This window comes from Haliaeetus albicilla, chromosome 4, assembly GCF_947461875.1.
Source record: "Haliaeetus albicilla chromosome 4, bHalAlb1.1, whole genome shotgun sequence".
NCBI classification, from domain to species: Eukaryota; Metazoa; Chordata; class Aves; order Accipitriformes; family Accipitridae; genus Haliaeetus; species Haliaeetus albicilla.
Genome location: NC_091486.1, coordinates 15,055,796 through 15,073,433, shown reverse-complemented (window position 1 = coordinate 15,073,433; position 17,638 = coordinate 15,055,796). Strand labels below are relative to the sequence as shown.

The following is a 17,638-nucleotide window of genomic DNA, read 5'->3' as shown; positions in this document are numbered from 1 at the left end:
CGGAGGCATAGTGCCCTGGCAGGACGTACATCCCTGCCGTCAGCCTTAATGTTCGCTTATGGCTTCTTTCCTCCTTCCTTAAAAATGCAGGCGGTTGTCTTGTTAGCTGTGTGGCATGAAAAGCCATGTGGTGCTGGCAGGGTATATGGAGAGGTATATGCAAATATACATACGCATGCCAAGATGCCATTCTGCTGGCTGCCCAGAGCTCTGGATGCCGATGTCCGACCCAGCCTCGTGTCTCACCTGCATATTTCCCTCTCTGTCTCCCAAACCAGGCAACAGATCCCAGAGAAAAGCCAGAAGAAGAAGAAAAAGACCAAATGGCGAGGGGACAGAGCCACGGGCTCCCACAAACTCCAGTGCGTGATTTTGTGACGGGACCGCCTGGGAGTGCCTTGGATGCCTCCCTCCTCCCCCCTTGACCCACCGCCGACCCAGGCGAGGAGCAGCAGCAGCCCGCCGCCCCCTCGGGCTCCCCACGGCAGCTCGGGCTCGGAGGAGGGGGCTCGACGGGGTCCGGACCCCCCCGGAGGGGGGCTGCGTGTCGGGGCCGGCGTGGGAGCCGTGCAAATGGGAGGCGGAAGGGATCAGCAGGACCTCGGCTCTCGAACATCCCCAGCGCCTTCCAGGGGCCTCCATGATGTTTATTTAAAAAAAAAGGGGGGGAGAAAAAGAAAAAAAAAAAAGTGTTGGTTTTATCTGCAAACATTTCTCCTTGTGACCCATTTCTGAACAGCCATGAATAGCCCCCCTGTTTGGTACAGTCATCTGTGTATGTGTGGGGGAAGGGAGAGGGCTTTTCTTTTCTTTCTATAATTTTTTTTTTTTGTCCTCTTCTCCTTTTTCGTTGTTTGCTCAGCGAGTGTTGGGTTGCAAAGAAACACGGCCGGGGTTAGATTTTTTGCACTGAACTCTCTCTTAGGCAGCAGTGCCAAAACACGACTTCATATGAAAGTGCATAGATTTGGAGGAAGAAAATGAATTCCAGCTGCTCTGGGTGCTCCAGACATTGTGTCAGACTCTGGAGGGCAGCCAGCTCACAGACCATAAACTCCAGCTTAGGAAAGGAGGTTTGGGCTTGGATTATTTTTTTTTTTTTCCTTACCCTTTGTCAAGAGGTTTTGTTTCTGTTTTGTAATTTGGGGCATGTCAAAGTTAAGATGTTTTGTTAACCTGGAAGTATTTAAATTAAAGTAATTTACAAATGGAAGGGTATGTCATCTTTAAGGGGGGGGAAAGGGAGAGAGGAAGTAAAACCTGAACTGAATTTGTTATCTGGGTGTTGAATTTCTCCCTCATAAATGTGTGTAAAGCCGTGTGATCTAAATCCCTCTTTATTATTCCTTAACCTTTCCCTGCAAAGCCATTCTTGGGTAGATGAATTGTTTTGCTTTTCCCAGGCTCATCTCGTACACAGAGAAAAAAATCTGTTTATGGGCTTTGGCTCAATGTTTCTTCATTTCTTCTTCTTCCTCCTTCACTGAGAGTTGGTGACTTGAAAGGAAGAGGTGTTTTGAAAATGATTCAAGTGGGATGTGTCTCTTCATAAGCTTACTATATCTAAAGCTTACTATATCTAAAATGTCTCTCTGAAAACAGCAAAGGCTAAATATCTTTATGCCTTATGAAAAGGCAAGGCAAAAAACCTGCAGCCATTCAAGCCACCATCTGTAGCACCAGAAATATGGTTGTGCCCATCCTGAAGGGGCCACACGTTCTTTCACACCTTTCCTGGCACTAAGAATTGCAGTGGCAAATTTTTCTTCAATTTAATGGATTGTCATCTGCTGGACTGAAGCCATCGGCTCCATTCACAGGGTCACCAAACCCCTTTAAAAGTAACAACTTGCTTTTCATCAGCTTGAATCCTATACAAATATGCTTTATAGGCATGACTTAAAATATTGGCAGAGTATGAATGCTTGAGATTTGTGTGTCTGAGCGCAGAAAATCCTAGTACTGGATATTGAAGATCCATTCAAGATGGTGGATCATCACAGACTTAGTTGTTTACATTTGTCTTTGCAACCTGTTTGCCACCGGATTTCGTTTCTTGACTCTTTGCCAGGCCACCTTTTAAAAAGGGAGTTGGCTGCTGATTATTTTTCAGGTGAGTGAGGCTAATGAAAACATTTTCCTAATTTGTCCAGTCTTCATCACAGCCAGAAGATGGCAAATGTCTGCGGCTGGCTCAGCGAGCTGTGATGCTGGCTCCATTGCCTCCGTCCCCTTTTGTGTGATGACAGATGCTGGGGATGGATTAAGGAGGGGGATATTGGAAAGAAATATCTTTTGTGGACTCTTAACGTTGGATGTGGGCCATACGCTTCAGTAAAGTTGCAACACCCTGTGTCAACCGAGATCTGGCTCCAGACCTTCGCAGCATTTCTCCCACTTTATTGTTTTCTTGTTGGCTGAACTGCGGTGACTGAACCCATCTGGGTCAAATCCTGGCTCTTGAGACTTGCCACTATCTTCTGGAGGTGAAGAGCTCCCTGTAGGCATTTCATTTGTTCTGCCTTGGAAACCTCTAGTAAATCAGAAGATGTCTGATATTTGCAACCAAACCAATTTGCTGTAACCCCTGTTGCCACTTTCCTGCCAGAATCCTTGTCTAGCCTGACTACTGGCTTAATTTTTTTAATTAACACAACTAATGCTGTGGAATCCCCCCCACAAGAAGATGATGGCATTTTCAGGGAGCCCTGTTAATACCCCCTAGAGCCCTTCCACTTAAAAATAACCTGATTTCTGCTGAAACCCCTCATCATTACTTTTATCTAACCCATTGGGAATACTTGCCTGAAAACAGCATGTGTGTATCTTGAGTCACATCTGCTGGGTACTCAGCACTGCGTGTGAGAAATTACCTGCTTTTTCTGAAGCATCTTAATTGTTTCTTCAGCTTCTTTAGCAATTAACAGCTATTGCAGAATAATGGGGAGGAAGAGAAAGGAGCAGATTAACAACTGAATATGGATAGTGGCAAATGGGGACAGCATGCCCGTTTCCTTCCATGTGCATCAACTTGTTTATAGCAAGGAGTGTTTTCCAACAGGGATCGCATCTCTAGCAAGTCTAGGGTGCTCAAAATAGCGAGGTGTACAAAGCCTACTGCCATCTAATTCACCCTTTCATATTCAGGGCCATTGGGAACCCAAGAGCACCTTCCCTGCTATACGCAGCACCTAGGCACCTGGGTTGTGAGACACCGGTTGGCGGTACTTACACTACAAAAAGCACCAGCTGTGCTGGTGGGTAGCTTTTTTTTTTCTATGGAGCATCCAGTGGATAGGCACTTTTTTGCTGTGGTCAGAGACAGTCTGGAGAAGGATCCTGTAAGGGTGTGCTTGGGGGTTATTTAACAAAGAGCTGATGGTCCGAGTGACCTAACATCTTCAGCCCCTGGGTTAATCTGCATTCGCTTGTCTCGGAGCAATCTGGTTCCTCTTCTACTAAACAGGAATTTAGAAGGTAGAGCTGGCCATAGCCTTACCTTGCTTTCAATATACACTTTCAAACAAAATGAAAAGAGAAGAGGGATAAAACCTTGCAGACTTACTTGTATTTGGTAATGAAATGGCCTCATTTTTTCATTTTAGACACTGAACAATATTTGTAAAACAACAAAAAAAACCTTAAGCTATATAAGTTTTGGCTTCGTAAAGGCATAATCACCTCCTGAACCAGGGATCTCATCCCAGCTGTACCACTGCCTTCAGGTGAATCATGTTGCTGTTTCCTCCCTCAGGTCCTTCTGCCTATAAAGCAGACACTGGCTTGTTTTCTTACTGGCTTTTGAGATGTATGGCATTTATTGTACAGGCAGAGTCATCTGTCTGTCTACCTTTGTCTCTCATTTAAGGGAAAGGGGAGGTGGGAAGGAAGAGAAGGAAAAGTACCTGGCTGAAATAAATACATTTTCCTCTGGTGTAAGCAGAGGCTTTAATTGTCCCTCTCTGCCTACCAAATCTAAATGGAACAAAAGCCTGGTAACAATAAAAACAAACAAAAAAAACCACATGAGCAGGCCTGCAGGTGGTGGGCTATCTACAAACCTGCTTTCTTGGCTGTCTCAGCCAAGGCCAGTGCTATTGCTGGCAAAGCTGCTAAATGACAGTCTGGGTACATCTGAGTAAGCCATTTTCAGACGATGGTGCTCAGCAGAAAAACACTAGAGATGGTGAACAAGACAAGGAAGAGCTTAATGAGGGGCTGAAATTGCTTAGTTTGGATCAGATGTTTCAGTTTAACAAGAGGCCATTGCAGTATGTTGCTCTGTTCCTTAATCTGTCATAATTAATTTTGGCTGGCTCTTTAAACATACAGCTGTACTAGAATTTGTAAATTGGGATAGGCTGAGGGTTTTAGACATACACGAGATGTCTCGTCTCGAGAGGAAATGAGTATTGTTAGGCACGGAGAGGGCAGCATTGTGATACTGGCTCAGGCCTTTCCTTTTTTTTTTTTCTTTTTTTTTTTTGCTTGTTACCATCCTAAGGCCAAAACAGACTGCTCAGAGCCTTGTTCAGCTCCAGTGATTTCAAGGGATGGTTGTTAAAAGCTGAAGTGCTTGGGAAGGAGGCAATCCGCCCAAAGCTCTGCTAAGAGTAGAATATAATGAAGAATATAGAATATAATGAAGAATACAGAATATAAGAGTGTTTTAAGAGATAACAACTTGTGGACTACTCCAAATGTCAGGGTTCAGATAATGTATTTCCTAATGAGAGAGAGAGAGAGGGCTTGAGAGAAGTTGAGCATTAAAGAAATAGCCAAGCCCCTGTGACAACTGCCACATCAAGCTCTGTACCTAGGACTGGACGGAAAAGCGCTGTGTCTGGAAATCCAAGTTCTGTGAGCTGGGGTTCAGTGGCCAATCTATCTGCTGTAGGCTGGGCAGAAAGGAGGACCTTTAGTGCACTTATGAAGTACTGCATTACAGCTACACAGCAAACATGACAGTAAAAAGGAGACGAAGGATGCTGTGGCACAGGGAGCGTTGCAGTTCTTGGTCACTGCTCCCTGTGCTGGGAGGTCTGCTGGGGCCAGCAGTCACATAGGCTCAATTCTGTGTCTTGTATATATGTACTTAATGCTGTCTGAGATACCTCGGGGTATCCAGGGTGTTTGCCTGGGAGTTTCAGATGTAACACAAGACCTATGGGAGATCCAGGTAAGATTCACCTGAGTGTCTGAAATGGCTCCAGATGTGTGTCTTCAGGCAGCTAGCTGGCTGTTTGAGAGCTCTTTCCTATTTCACAGCAGCGCTCTGAGAAAAGTCTGTGGATATTTCAAGTGTCTGGATATTCTAGCTCTTCTCCTGCAAAGTGATCTCACCTGCTTTTTAGGGACTCACCGATGCATCAAAACAAAGTCTGAAGTAGAAGTCACCAATTTTGCAAAATGTATTAATTGCATCACGCAGGCTAAGCAATCTCATGAGTATCACTTGCACAATTAGGCTGTAAATAATTCAATATTTGGCTATCAGGGATTCCATCGATATTATGCAGGCTTTTTGCTTCTTTTTCTCTTGCATGCAAGGGAAATAAATATTTCATAGGTGACCTCACAGACACAGTTTCTGGGATGACATGGGACTTGCTTGCAACAGAACAGAGCAGGGAGACGACTCTGCGTGTGCCGGATCCCACAACCGGGAGGGACAAGGAGGAGCAGCAGCACGGAGGTATGCTCTGGTTTGGGGGTTTTTACCCACCACTGTGGCAAATCCCTCCAGCTTGAAGAAGTCACACGTAAGTGGCCAGCAGGTCAGGCAGACCAAGGCTTCCCGAGGCAGGAGAAACGTGCGGGTGCTGCATCGCTGCTGTGTGCGGTGCCGAAGGGAGGGGGCCAGGAGAGGAAAGCTTACGCTCAGCATGTGAGACCTGCCAGGTCGGTGAGCACAAGGGTTAGTGTTCCCGACAGTGATGGGGATGTCCAGCAGTGCTGAGTGCGGAGTAGAGACAGGCAAAATCACCTAATCCTTCTGGCAGTTTTGGGACAGCTTTTTTATTTCTTTTGAATTGAGGGCTCCCTTTGCCAAATCCTGGGGGACCAGCAACATCATGCTAAGCCCAGCTCAGCAGCCTGACCTGCCACAAGTGTTACTACTTCTCTGGTTTCCATCCCTCCTCCCAGGTCTCTTCTGCAGACCAGGGCATGTACAACATAGTCTGAGAGCTCAGACTGGGCATGTGGTCAGGTCCAGGAGCCAAAGAGAAGGGACTCAGACAAAATCCTGGATTTGCTCAAAAAGAAAGCAGGAGCAAGAGAAGGAGGAAGGACCTTTGTGAATTGGGAGCCTGTTCTATAAAGCCAAATCCTCTGCAAATCTGGGTAAGAGACATTGTAGAGTCTGTGATTAAGACAATCTCTGCTGAGAAGTCAGCCCAGCTGAACAAGTCACGAGCTGGTCCTTGGACGGCTGCACGCAGGGGTGGTTGTCGTGTGGCTTCTGTGACGGCGGCTCCTCTCGACTACCGTAATGGAGCCTAACCAGCCTGAGACCCAGTCAGGTACTTGGCATGTCTCTTTGCATCTCAATAGCCCACGTCCCCTCAAAGCAGGAGCCCTGGCGCTGGGAACCCACTGAAACGCCTGGGCACATGCTTATGGGGTAGGGGTTTCTTTTCTGCTAGCTGCATAATAAGAGCCGTGTTTCAAACAACAGTCCCCGGGATGTGAGCCGACAAAAAGCAGGAAATTCGAAGCGAAGGCTGATGCACCGGGCTCTGCTCACACAATTGTGGGGGTCGAACAAAGCACAATGGCCTGAGCTGGGGACAGGGTGCTGCTCACCCTCCCCCCGGGAGCTTCCTGCCTTGCCATCCCCTCATCCCCATCTCAAAACCTTCACAAGAGCTTAAGCCGGTTTCTGGCATTGAGTTTCCCACAGAGCTGGTCACAGAGTTTCATTCCCACGTTTGTTTTTTTTTTTTTTTGCTTGGCTTGGTGAAGTCTCTTTGTCTCCTCCAGCACCCTTTGGCCAGAAGGTTTAGCTTGCTGACGAGGGGGTGTTTGGGCAGCCTTTGGCAGGAGGTGCTTCATGGGGAAGAGGAGGTGCAGCAGGAGATGGGGAAAGCAAAGCAGTCACACCACCAGCATAAAATAAAGTCAAAGGTGGCATTCTGCTAGGTTTTTGGTGGGTTTACTCTAGCATGTAACAATTATTCTGGCAAAACTCACGTGATACCTGCTGCCACAAGTATAGAGAAGTAGCACTAAGGATTTTTCATTCCAGGATCTTAAAGCATTCATGAATCAATCCAACCACTTTGCAGTGAGGACACTCAGAGGTGGCAGATCTTGTTCTGTAGGCCGCAGAAACAAGAGCGCAGCGATCTGAAGTGTGGAGAAAGAATGAGCTGAAGTTGGTGACGTGCCCGAACACCTAGCACTGTTGGGACTTGGGCTCAATTTGCTTCAAGCTGTGAAACTACAATTAGCATAGACTTAACTGAAGATAAATATTACATGCTGAAAGAAGAGGTCCAAGGCCAGCTATCTTGAGAGGTTCAGTCCCTGATAAAAACTGTAAATACCTACTAGATACAGACTGCTTCCAAAAGTGGTGTATTTCTTAGTATTTCCTATTGATTTTTTTTCCTAAACAATCCATCTCCCTCCTAATTTGGCATTCAGCTTATCACATCCTAGAGATAAAATAAAAATGGAAAAGATCACAAGTTCACTTCATTTAGGAAAAAAAAAGCATATTCTTTGTAAAATGCCTTTGGACTTACGTGACTGCTTTTGTTTTTCTTACAGAACAAAAGCTTGAATCCTGCTTGTCCCATGGACCCCCAATACCGGTGACTGTATCAGCAATGGGCTGCCCTAGGAGAACAAACCTTGGTGCTCCCTTGTGAGCACCAAGCATAAGCCATGTGAGCCCACAGCTAGGTTGCTGTTTCAAGTTTCCAAGGGGCAGAGGCTAATGCTTATTTTTAAAATAACAGGACCTTTGGCAATGTTGTCCTAAGGCAACAACAAAGAAATGATGGTATCTAATCTCAGTGTGGCTGTTCCTCTTAGCATCCAGAGGACCTTCAGAACTGGCCATATAAATTAGGTTACCAATGCCTGTGCTGGATAAACTACTTCTGCTTCTTGGGCCAGCATTAGCATCAGCCTGACCAATGCTACAGGGAGGAAGGCTGCCTCTGTTTCTTGGGGTTTATTGCCAACTAATGCCAAACTGCAGGCTTATTCAGCCCTAGCAATGGTCTCAGTTGGGTTTCCTCTTACTGTGACCAGTATGGGACTTGTAGCACTGAAAAATCACCAGAGAGACAGTTTGGCTATGGCACAGTATCTTTTACTGCCCAGCTGCCTCTTCTCTGCAACAGTCTTTTTACCACAGGCTCTGTAACGGTGGGACAGAGCTGGTGCTCCTCCCTAGAGAGAAGCTGGTACCTTGAATTTGATGGTGTGGGCTTGGGTTTGTGTCTACTGCACAGAGCAGCTTCAAGGACAGGGTCAAATTCATTGCCAACCTGCTGGTTTTACTATCTCTTTGGAGCAATTTGGCTGTTTCCAGAAGTGAATCCCCTGTGTCAACCAGCTGAGGACAGGAACGATTTGTCTGTGTTTTCACGTGATATCAGGATTAGCTGGTTTATATAGAGATTAGACCCCAGGAGAGCATCTGTGATGAGGGATGGCCTTACCTGCCATGTGGACTGGTCTTGTCCCAGCGGTCTCCATCAGTCCCACCTGCCCCTTCCAACAATGTCCAGCAGCAAACGCAGACGGGGTGGGTGGCACAGGGTCTTTCAGAAATGGCCAGCCATATGGTGTCTGGTGCAACCAGGGAGGTCAGTTTGCCCTGAGGACCACTTCATGTGTGTGCAGGATAGGTACTGCCAACAGGACTGCTGGGTGCTGGGCACCACTAGGGTTTTTGGTGAGGGCATACTACGCTTTTCCAGATCCCTCCTGTCCCCTTCTCTTGCCTACAGCTGCAGAAAATAGCCCAAAGAACAACTAAAGAGCAGAAACTCTAACATCTTAGTCCTTCGTGTCCCTTCTAAGTGAAGGTTGGGAGTAAAACTGCCCCCAAAACAATGGTGAAAAAATTGCTGAAGGGAGAGAATGTAAAAGGGAAACCAAGCAATCTGCACTTGTGTTAGTGGTGGATGCTTTTATTATTACTGTTATTGTCTATTCAAACACTTACCCAAAAAAAGAAAAGGAGAAGTAGAGGCAGCAGCCTCAAATCAAACAGAAGATTTCAAACAGTTCACAAACTTTTTCTAAATACAGTAATCTTCCAAAGACTCTTTCGTTTGTTACTTAGACTTAAATAATCATGACCTAGTACTTACTGAGTAACTAAAATCTTCTGACAGTTCACGTTTATTCTCCAGGAGATCATTGTAAAACAAAGGGCTGAAAAAATCCCATTTGGATGTGAATATTTAATACGGCTGTTTGGAAAGCTGCTGCGCTGACATTAATTTGGGCAGATAATCAAATAAGTATTAAAACACACAATTATGCAGAGATAAAATTAGAACAGTAAAAAGCCCTAAGTTAAGCCAAAAGAAAATGGTTTATAAAGAGCATTTGACTATGGCCTTTCAAGCATAACTGGAACAAAACACCAGAGTTGTTACTTTATATTCAGGATTACAGATCAGCAGCAGTACCAGTAGAACCTGGTATGTAAATACAGGATGGATGTTGGGTTTGTTCCTCAGAGACCCACTTCAGAGCCTGTGAATGTGAGCCAGAGCCTTTCTGTTAAGTTGAACAGGCTTTGGATCAGGCTCCATCACCTTCTGATGAGGGAGTCCCACAATTCCTTTAATTGGCAGCTTGCAGGAGAAGCAGAAGTGAAACATATTGCAAAAGCCAAGGTCCAACAAGAGTTCTGTTCAATTATGTCTTAACATTAAACTGTAGCTAATGTGCTTTTACCAGATGTCCTGATGAAATACTATTAAGAGCCGGTGCATTGCATTAATTAAACTGAAATTTCATAATGAATTCTTTTTGCAAGGCAGCAGAGATGAATCGGTGACCTACATAACCTCCATTCCCTTCGAAATAGCTTTCTGAACTAATGAAATGAATCCCCCTGGTTGTGGCAGGAGAGTGGAGGGAGCCGTGCTTTGCATCCCAGCTACACGCTGCGACACGAAAAAATCTGAGCACTCTCCGCGGAGATTATGGCTTGCCTTTCATTGTGTCTAGCAACAAGAGGGAACTTTCAGAGGCAGAAGGACTCTCCATTATGGGCACCTTGCATAACGAGAGGCTTTTGAAAAGTCCATTAAAATTCTTGGACAGTGCCCTCGCAGAGAAGCCGGGGGATAAGCTGGCTGACCCTCTACCTTATAAACTGGCACGAACGCACAGACAGTTAAATGCACATTTGTTTGAGCGTAAGAGGCTTAGGGTATGTCATTAAAATATAATCCACAACACACAACAAACATACACGCAGCTGGCAGGCTCAAAGCCGTTTTTGCAAGCGTGTTAGGAGAGAAGCGGGAGAATAAGCGTTACATAGCTCGTGTACGCAGGGAGAGGATGGGAGGAGGGTGAGACCTCTGTTCCCCGGCATATGTTTTTAAAAGAGAAAATATGCCTGTGAATTCTGATTATGCCTGTGTTAGTACGTTTTTATCCATGGTGGTTTGAGATTAAAAGTGATTTATGATGTTCCTAAGTCTCAGCAGTCTACGTTTCACTAAGCCATTGCAGCGCAATCAAAAGAGTGCCTGTACCAATTGTGCCAGTGAGTCCTAATTGCCTGAAAGATAATGGTGTCATTAAAGTCTCTTGCCCCTGTGAGCCTTGTGCTCCTCGACAGAAAAGATGCTTTTATTGTTGGTTTCAAAGGAGCCTTCAGTCACTGCTAAAGCACATTGTCCATTCAGAGGTACTGGGAAGCTGTACTCTGTAGCTGCTTTATTTCTCTGCTCTTCTATTCTTAAGCAGTGGACAGGGGAGGGCAACGGAGAGAAATGCAGAAAAAAATGTTGACTTTTCATCAAGCAAGCCAAAATATAAATCAGATATTATTCAGTTAGACATGGTGAGGGAAGGAAGTGGCTGAGACCTTGCACTGGTTAGGCTTCTAGCAATAGAAATGAAGAGTGTTTCTGTGAAAGGAGATGTGCTCCACAAAAAGTGCCAGCTTCACCAATAAATTTAAATTCAGTAATCATTTTGACAGAAAAGCTGTGACCAGCTTCTTTATTCATACAAAAGGCATATGCCTCTGCAATTACGCCTTAATTCATAGCCATCCTTCTTACTGGACAATTTCAATTAAGAAATGACCTCTCCCTAAAACATTCAATTCTGCCACATAATTTATTCCTGTCTTCATCTGGTAACATCTTTCTAAAAGGCAGAAAGATGCTTATGCAGGTAAATTGATCCCTTGCCAGTTTATGGGTATGAGTTTTTTTAAACAGAAGTTTATTTTTATTTACCTGCACTCTGAACCTTGCTAGTTCTTGTGCTTTGAGAATCACTTTTCTGTTTGCTTTGCACAGTGCCCTGCTCAGTCAAGGAGCCTGTCTTCACTGGGTTTAGCAATACAAGACCACATAAAAATGACAGTGACATGCAGACGTAGCCTATTAACAAGTATTTTCTGCATTTTTGCCATACAAAACTGAACAGATATGTATTTAAGACCTAGGACAAGTAATATCTGCTGAGTACAGTAAGGGGCTTGGTTTGCAGAGGGGCTGTAGTCCATCTGACCTGCTACCCTCATAAAACCATTGCAGTTAAATGTACACTCAGTTATGCTTAAGAGACTTATGGCAGGCCATTACAACGTAATCCAGAGTGCTTACTAAATGCATGCATTACAGAGAAAATGCTTTGTGTTGCTGGTGCAGGGTACTTTGAAGCAGAGCATTTGTACTTTGCAGCTTACAAGAGTAAACCAGCTCTCCACAAATCAGCACTCGGATCATTTTTCCTTTCATATTTTTCTTCTTATCTGCCTTTCATTCTCTTAGTTGTTGCCTTTACTCCTCCATCACTACCTTTCCATCTTCCCTCCATATTATCTATCCACCATAGATGGTATAAGAGCCTTTCTTCATTGCTTCATCCTTCTGGAGCATTCTCTGTTGTTAGTTTTTGCCACTGATTCTCCATCTGTTTAAGGCTTACTGACATTTAATGTTTTTTTCTTTGCTGAAGCCCTTTTGAATGTAGGATCTAAAATGTAGTCCTGCTGCTCAGGGCTGTGCCTGTAAGGTGGCACCGGAGCAGGGGCTTCATTTGAACCAAGAGAAGTCTCGGTCAGGTGGATGAGTAGAGGGAATTTATAGGTGGAGGGGAAGCAGTGATTAGACAAAGAAGAGCTTAACGCTGCTTGCCTGAAATGTGAGTTGGGGAGAGAGATAGTTTAAAACCTGAAAACAAATTTGGAGACCTCCCCATGCATATCATGCAGCAGCCTGCAAGGCGGGGGGTCCCAGCAAGCCAAAGGGGCTCATTCACGACCACGCTGGAAAGCCCAGGGCAGCGGCGTGGGCAGCTCTCCCCAGCCTCCCGGACTCCTTCGTGCACACTGGGCCCTGCCAGGGACTCGCTCTGATGCCCAAGCCTTGCAAAATGTGAGGTCAGATCTTAATCCAGTGTATTCAAAATAGACACTGGTTTAGTTGTTTTTGTAAAGGAGCAGAGCACAAATGGCAGTAAATCCATAAGCCTTTTGGCTTAATCCCATTTCAGACACAAAAAAGAAAACCCTGCCTGGCAGCCACAAGCTCTCTGGAAAGAGTCGGCTCCTAACTATAATTTTACTCAGTCATGTGCTGTCATCCTCCAATCCTCCTCGAGTGTCACTTGAAAAAAAAAATATCTGTTGTCAATTATAATGACAATACACTGAAGATGGCTTACAGCAGAGAATGGCGCTTTATAGCAGCCGGCTGTGACAAATCTGGGTTGGGAGAGAACATTGTGTGTGTCCTAGAGATTATAGCTTTTAAAATAAAAACCTCATTCTCGTTCCCTGGGGCTTTTTAATGAATTGCCACATGCAATAATGCCTTAAACGAAGCATCAGTGATTACCCATCTGACTGCAGCTCTCTCAGTATTTACAAAATAAAAGAACAGCCAGCACCCTGAAAACCCTAAACCTGCTTGAAGAGCTCTACTGATGCTAAGGATAGCCCCCACTTTAAAGGCAATCAAGTAATAGTCACCAAAGGAGCAAAAACTTTCGAGAGGTGGGACATCTTACCATGGTTGACGTTACTCAGAGGGATGATGCACCCACCTCTGAGCCATGTACCAGTTGCACCACACACAGACAGATGGCAGCAGGTGCCAGTCAGATCCCAGTATGATTCAGACACCTGGATAAAGGGAAATCATGTTTTACACTGGTGGCAAGAGCTAGAACAAGACCAGGAACAGCAGTCCTGCTGGTATGAGCCAGAGGCAAGTGGTTCTTGTGGGACCATGAAGATAGGGTCCAGTGAGCATTACAAGTCTTGTGCCTAGGGCCAGGGATGTCCTGTACCACCCAGACATCTGCTTAGACACATAAGCACTACGGCTTTTCCCTCTTGGATAGATATGCTGGTCATGGCATTTAATTGCATTTGGCTTAGGTGTGCAAGTGAAAAGTCCAAACTACCATGGCTCCCTCTGCAGTTGCTGGATGAGATGGGCTCCTCTCCCATGTAATATAGCCTCTGCTGTAGATCACACCGCAGGAAAGCCTGCCTCTCTCCAGTGAATATACAAGGGCCTCTGGAGACCACAGTTCTAAATTAGACGCCTCATTTAAATGCCTCAGGTTGGGTTGTGCAAATACTCGCCACGGTACCAAGTATTAGTGGAGACCTCCAGGTCCCCTGTCCATCCTAACCACCCTTCCATGCCCGTGCACTCACCCTAGGCCCTCTGGGGCTACAGCCCTGTACACACAACCCCAACAACTCCTTTGGGTCCAAAAGTATGTTTTAAAGCATCCCAAACTGGATTGCTCAGTATAGCCTCTGCACACGTGGAAGAAGGCTAACGCATCCCAATGCCTCAGCCTTGCTGCGCGTGGGATACAGTGTCCCTCTGCATTCGCCCAGGGTTTCTGGATGCCCAGCAGCCCGGCTGGCAGACATCCAGATATCCACTAGCTCATCGCCCGCGTCGCTGTGGAGCTGGCAGGTCCACACGCTTCCTTGACACCCACCCTGCATTCATCTTCTGTTGCTCCTGGACTTGGCGGCTTCTAGGGTAAAACTGGGTCAACATCTTTCCATAGGATTTCTGTTCCCTTCCTGCCGTGGCTGGCAGAAGGGGATATGCCAGGACAGTACTGAAGGGCCATTGATTGATGAGGAAGGACAGGCGGGGAATGAGGGGTTTTGGTTTAACCATGTCAAAGCTGTGCGTGAATGCACAGACTCACAGACAGGCATCGCTAGCAAATGTCAGTAAAAATCAGAGGCTGATGTAAGAAAATCTCTTGTTTTCTCCAAAAATTGCACAGATCCATTTGAATCAGCGGGAAATTCAGTGTCTGCTTTTTTTACTGTGGCTAATAGCTACTCAGGTTCTCATAATTTTAAGCCATTATTCCTAATACATATAACAACATGTTCAAAACCATACTTAGACCAATGCAACTCTGACTATTGGGAAGCCCATAGAAAAAAAAAGTCTCAGCCCTATTTCAGTAAATGTGCAGGAGGATCAGTATGAGTAAAAGCTCTTGTTAGCTCTCTCACGCTTTGCTCTTAGTAATGGGTTGATATTTTGGGGATGGAATAATCTGTAGAAGTTGCCTTCTGTAGCATGAGCTGCTAACCCTCTTTTCTTTCAGAAGATCCTTTTGAAATTAGACACAGCTTCTGGAATCAACCCAGACACTGCTTTTCAAGCCAGAAGCATTTGTATAAGCATCATCAATCATGCCACTGGCTCTTAATGCTACTGTATATTCACTTTCTACCTGGTTTGAATTCCTAATCGGCCCTGCTGCGCAACTTAAAGCCCTGAAGAAAGTGTGAAGGGAGGTGGGGGAGAATATGACTTCCCCAGCTGGGCCTGGGAGGGTTTCTTGCAAATTACACTGATAAAGTCCGTTTCCTGGAGAAAATAGACAAGAAGCAGTTGGCAACAGGGTGAGTAAGAGTCGGATGCAATGGGGTATGATGTACAAAAGTATGTACAACCGGCTTGATTATCATCAGAGCAGTTGGCCTGGCAGCTGCTCATATCATGTGTTTCAGGCTCGTGTACTGTAACGCAAGCACACGAGAAGTCACTTGGACAGGAACGGAGCAAAGAATTCAAGAGACAAGGCTGTTTTTCTGATTGAAGTACAGGAGAAGCTCTGAAAAATGCAGGTGATTTTCTGTGCCATCTACAGCAGGATTTCTCTTTCCCTGCCTAGAAAACCACTGATGCTCTCCCTATCCTCTAGCTCTCATTTATAGCCAACTCTTTGTTAACATAAGATTCCCTCAAGCTGTCTAAAATGATGTTAAGTAGGTGGGAGCACCCCCATGGGCTGGTGACCGAGAGCGCAGTGATGGGTCTGGGTCGTGCCAGGGAAAGGGCTGCCCCCTCCATGCAGCGATGATGGGTCAGATCCCTGCACAGCCTCAGGTGCAGCTAATACAGAGGTGGCTTGGAGCTACCTTTCCGTCTCAGGTGCAGAGTAAGCATGAACAGGAGCTCCATTCGCATATAGTACATGTATTTCATTGCTTTGCATCCCCTACTGTCCCCCACCCTATTCCTATTAAGCACTCACACATGCTGCTGAAAGCCAGGGCAGCTGTACTCATCTATCAAAGCCTGTCAGCTTGAGAGCATAGGCTCTTTCCATTAATTAAGCAAATGTAATGTGATTAGCTAAGGCTGTAAATGTTTCTAGGCCCACTTCGAAAGCTACAAAACACTGAGCATCACAGCCTCTTATTTTCATGCACTTGTGTTATCTGAGATGCTCCTCTGGGGCTGAGATTTTTGTTCTTAAATTTATGTGTGTAAGAGAAAATAGGAAGATGTAATAGAAAAAGCACTAGGAATGGGTCATACCTTGTAGTCCTTAAATTGCTGTTTGAATTACAGGATTCTGAAGAAGAAATTAATTTCTACACTTTTAAAAAACTCTTCTGCCTACACCTTTTTTAAAGGGATATAACAAGAACTGCTGAAAGCTGAAATTTTGGTAAGAATCTATACCTCATTTAAGATTTCTACTTGCTTTGATGGAAAAATATATACTTCTTAGCAGTTAAGGATCTAAACTGGGGTGCTTTAGGCTGTCAACCTGAAAGCAAATGGAACAGTCATTGGGAAGCTGCACATAGAATAAGAAAATTCTTGAAGCCAATTTGAGTGGTATGAACAAGATCTACTTAAGGACTTAAACCTAAAGTGGAATAGAGGTGCCTAAATCTAATATTGTGATGCTGACAAAACCTTATTCAGCTTTTGACAGACTTTCAGCCTGTGTAAACTCCAAAGGCACCTCTCTGTTTGAAGTTCCCCAGATGTTTACAGTCATTGTGATCTCTGGGTCTCAGGAGTGCTCCCATCCCATCCCGGCTGAGCTGCTCAGCATGTCATGTGCATCTACAGCTCTTTGGGATCCAGAAATTTAGCATTCCTTTCCCTAAATCCCTGCAGCAGCTCCCCCTGGTAGGCATGCACTAAGAATACCTCAGACAAAAGAGCTGTGCCTACGCAGGCAGCTTAGGCTGCTCTCGAGCTCCTAAAAGGACTTCCTAGCAGCTTGCATCCACTCATGGTTCACAACAACTTAAGCCCGGTGCCTGATGTCTCGCCCTCTGCGGGTTCTGTGCCAGCACTCAAGATCAAAGTCTTGGCACATCACATACCTTCATGTGGATGTAAAAAATAGCCAGGACTCAAATCACGAGAGTCCTTTCCTGAAGCCAAATTAATTTAAATGAACAATTCCAGCAAGCGCTGACATCCTCTGTGCAATCTTTTAGATGACCCAAATTCCCAACTTTGTTTCAGAAACCTGCTGGGGCTTTTTCTCCATGAGAGAGGAAGAAGCTACCATCACAGCAGGCAAGGTAAGAGGAGGGATGTATACCTGGTAAGTTCCTCTCCTGCAAGGCAAAAAGCTTTAGGAAGCCTCGGGTAAGAAAGTGCTCCCTGCAATCCCTATCTCACTGCTCTCAGAAATGGCCCGGGGGACACAGGGAGGAAAACGCTACTTGAAAGCACTTTAACTCCCTCCCTGAAATGGGACAGCACTGCAGATAGCTGCTGCTCTCGGCAGGCAGAAGGAAAGGGCCAACAGACGGCACATGGGAGGAGACCCAGCAGTAGCATCTCACAGCCTGATGTTTTCTGAGGTCTTGGTACTCTGACTGCTACAGCCTCTTCCCAGGGAGGGCTTCTTACTGCAAAGGTAGAAATGGAAGGGGAAGAGGGCTGTTGTTACAGTTATCCTCTCATCTAGATGAATATGTGATTAGACATGAGGTTTGCCCTTATGGTAGGTCTGTGGTGCTTGAGACCAAGACTGGGCTCAAGCCCAATCACTGTCGAGACCTGTTTGTACACATGGAGCCACGAACATGCCTGGGCCCTTCTCTTATAACACGCAGTCGCAGCTTCTGGAAGGCCAGCGGCAATGCCGCATTTGGTAT

At 45.5% G+C, this 17,638-nt stretch overlaps 1 protein-coding gene and 1 long non-coding RNA gene across 3 annotated transcripts in view; both read left to right on the top strand.

Moving 5' to 3' along the window:
- The window catches only part of MRAS (muscle RAS oncogene homolog), a 41,432-nt gene extending 40,219 nt beyond the window's left edge, over nt 1-1,213 (top strand). For both annotated transcript variants that reach the window (XM_069781054.1, XM_069781055.1), the window contains exon 7: nt 279-1,213. In XM_069781054.1, coding sequence (XP_069637155.1) covers nt 279-378 — 100 coding nt within the window. In that variant the 3' untranslated portion in view covers nt 379-1,213. The remainder of the gene's footprint in view (nt 1-278) is intronic.
- Nucleotides 1,214-5,581: 4,368 nt separating this feature from the next.
- Nucleotides 5,582-10,684, top strand: LOC138685057 (uncharacterized). The gene is made up of 3 exons (XR_011324299.1): nt 5,582-5,762; nt 6,148-6,524; nt 7,777-10,684. It is a non-coding gene; the product is annotated as an uncharacterized lncRNA (long non-coding RNA).
- The last annotated feature ends 6,954 nt before the right edge of the window (nt 10,685-17,638 follow it).